The 2508-nt window shown below is 40.3% G+C and overlaps 1 protein-coding gene across 1 annotated transcript; it reads left to right on the top strand.

Moving 5' to 3' along the window:
* Positions 1-1057: 1057 nt before the first annotated feature.
* On the top strand, positions 1058-1480 carry LOC149258163 (uncharacterized). The gene has a single exon (XM_089403827.1). It carries the CDS (start codon positions 1058-1060, stop codon positions 1478-1480), a length of 423 nt encoding a protein of 140 aa, XP_089259953.1.
* The last annotated feature ends 1028 nt before the right edge of the window (positions 1481-2508 follow it).

The following is a 2508-nucleotide window of genomic DNA, read 5'->3' as shown; positions in this document are numbered from 1 at the left end:
CAATGAAGACAAGAGGATCAGGTTTGCTGTCACCAAGTTGAAGGGACATGCAGCACTATGGTGGGACAGTGTATAGGCAGAAAGGAGGAGATTGAACAAACCATTGATTAAAAAATGGGACAGGATGATTGCTAGAATGAAGAGAAAATTTTTGCCTAAAGATTATCAAATTGCCCTTTATAGACAAGTACAGAACCTGAGGCAGAGAATGATGATCGTAAAGGAATATACTGAAGAATTTTATAAAGTAAACCTGAGAGCTAGTTATGTTGAAGATACCCCTAAGAAAATAGCGAGGTTTGTAAATGGTCTATAGATGGAGATCCTAGACGAAATTAGTATTCTTTCCCCTAAGACCATAGAGGAAGCCTATCAGAGTGCTTTGAAGGTGGAGGAAGAGATTGCTAGGAAACAGAATGCCAGAAGAGGACGTGGTTCTGGCAGAGGTTGCAGATAAACCTTTGGCAGAGGTAGCACTGCCAACAACAATGAAGAGGCCAGTAGTTCGAAGACTTTGGGATAGACTGAAAGGGAAGGTAATACCAGAGGAGGAAGGTCATACCAATGAGGAAGATGTAATGGCATAGGCGGAGGAAATTCCTATCAGTGTTACAAGTGTCACAAGTGGGGACACAAGTCCTTTGAATGTCTTGAAAATGAACAAACTAGGTAGAGGGGAGCATATGTCACTCAGCTCGATGAAGGGAAGGCACCACCATAGGTGGTGGAAAATATGCCAGAAACCAGGGAAGCCTTCATGTTGAACAAGGTATTATTGAAACCAACTAAGGAAGTAGTTGATCAGACACAGAGGAAAGCATTGTTATGGACTATGTGCAAGTCACATGGGAAATGTTGCAAATTAGTCATAGACAGTGGAAGTATTGATAATATGGTAGCTACTAAAATGGTGGGGAAATTGGGTTTGAAGAAGTTGAAGAACCCAACTCCATATAGGGTGTCTTGGTTATATAAAGGTCACCAACTACTGATCGATGAGTAGTGCAAAGTAGAGTTTCATATTGGCAAGTACAAGGACAAGGTGACTTGTGATATCATGCCTATGGACGTGTGCTATATTCTGCTGGGCAGACCATGGCAGTATGATAGGAAGGTCGTCCGTGACGGGGAAACAAATTGTTACAAGTTCGTTAAAGATGGGATAAAGCATATGCTAGTGCTCATGAAGGAAGAGGATGCTGCGGAAACCAGTGGGACAAAAGCATTACTATTAGGCGGAAAAGAGTTTTTGCGACAGTTGGGGGATGATGAGGTGAAATACGCAGTTGTGCAAAGGCCAAAACTAGTATTGATCCATACCGAAGTCACTGACTTACCAAAAGAGATACAAGACATGTTGCAGGAATTTAGTGATATTGTGGTAGACGATCTACCGGACAAATTACCGCGAAAGCGGAGCATTAGTCACCATATTGATTTTATTCCAGGAGCTAGTTTGCCAAACAAGGCTTCTTACTAGATGAGTCCGAAGGAAAATGAAGAAATCAGGAAGCAGGTGTAGGAGTTGTTGGATAAAGGACTGATTCGGTAAAGTTTAAGCCCTTGTGCAGTTCCGACTGTTTTAGCTCCCAAGAAAGGAAGTGAGTGGCGAATGTGCACTGATTCCTGGGCAATTAACAAGATCACTATCAGGTATAGGTTTCCTTTACCTCGGATGGATGATATGATGGATTGTTTGAGTGGAGCAGTGTACTTTTCAAAGACAGACCTTAAAAGTGGCTACCACTAAATAAGGATTCGAGAAGGTGACAAGTGGGAGACAACTTTCAAGACTAATGAAGGTTTATACGAATGGCTAGTTATGCCATCTGGATTGAGCAATGCCCCCAGCACGTTCATGCTTTTGATGAATGAGATGCTGAAGGAATTCATTGGGAAATTTGTGATTGTATATCTGGATGATGTACTTATATTCAGCAAGACGAAGGAAGAGAATTTTCGACATATGAGGTATGTATTGGAAAAATTGCAGCAAAATAGATTACTGATAAATTTGAAGAAATGTTCTTTTTTCAAGAAAGAGTTAATTTATTTGGGATTTGTGATTTCTGAGAATGAACTCAAAATGGATCCAGAAAAGGTTGCAACCATAGTTAGCTGGCCATCTCCCAAAATTTTGTTTAAAGTACAGAGTTTTCATGGATTGGCGAGTTTTTATCGGAAGTTTATTAAAAATTTAGTGGGATTTGTGCACCCATGGTGGACACCATTAAGAAGGAAAATCAACCTTTCCATTGGACAGAAATGGTAGAGAAGAGTTTTTAGCTCCTCAAAAGAAATATTACTGAAAAACCAATTTTGAGATTACCGAACTTTAACAAAATTTTTCAAGTTCGTTGTGATGCCAGTGGCATAGCTATTGGTGCAATACTTAGCCAAGAAGACAAGCCAATAGCCTACTTCAGTGAGAAACTAAATGAAAGCAGGCAGAAGTACACGTCTTATGACAAGGAATTTTATGCAGTGGTTCAAGCATTATAGCATTGG

The sequence above is a fragment of the Pinus tabuliformis genome, chromosome 6 (genome assembly GCF_031772625.1).
Source record: "Pinus tabuliformis cultivar Carrire ecotype Pingquan chromosome 6, CPIR1, whole genome shotgun sequence".
NCBI classification, from domain to species: domain Eukaryota; kingdom Viridiplantae; phylum Streptophyta; class Pinopsida; order Pinales; family Pinaceae; genus Pinus; species Pinus tabuliformis.
Note: the sequence above shows the minus strand (reverse complement) of the source record. Positions and strands in the feature narration are given on the sequence as shown.

Excerpts from the sequence above, each read along its gene's own strand:
- LOC149258163 (XM_089403827.1), top strand. The coding sequence starts at position 1,058 with ATGCCTATGGACGTGTGCTATATTCTGCTGGGCAGACCATGGCAGTAT.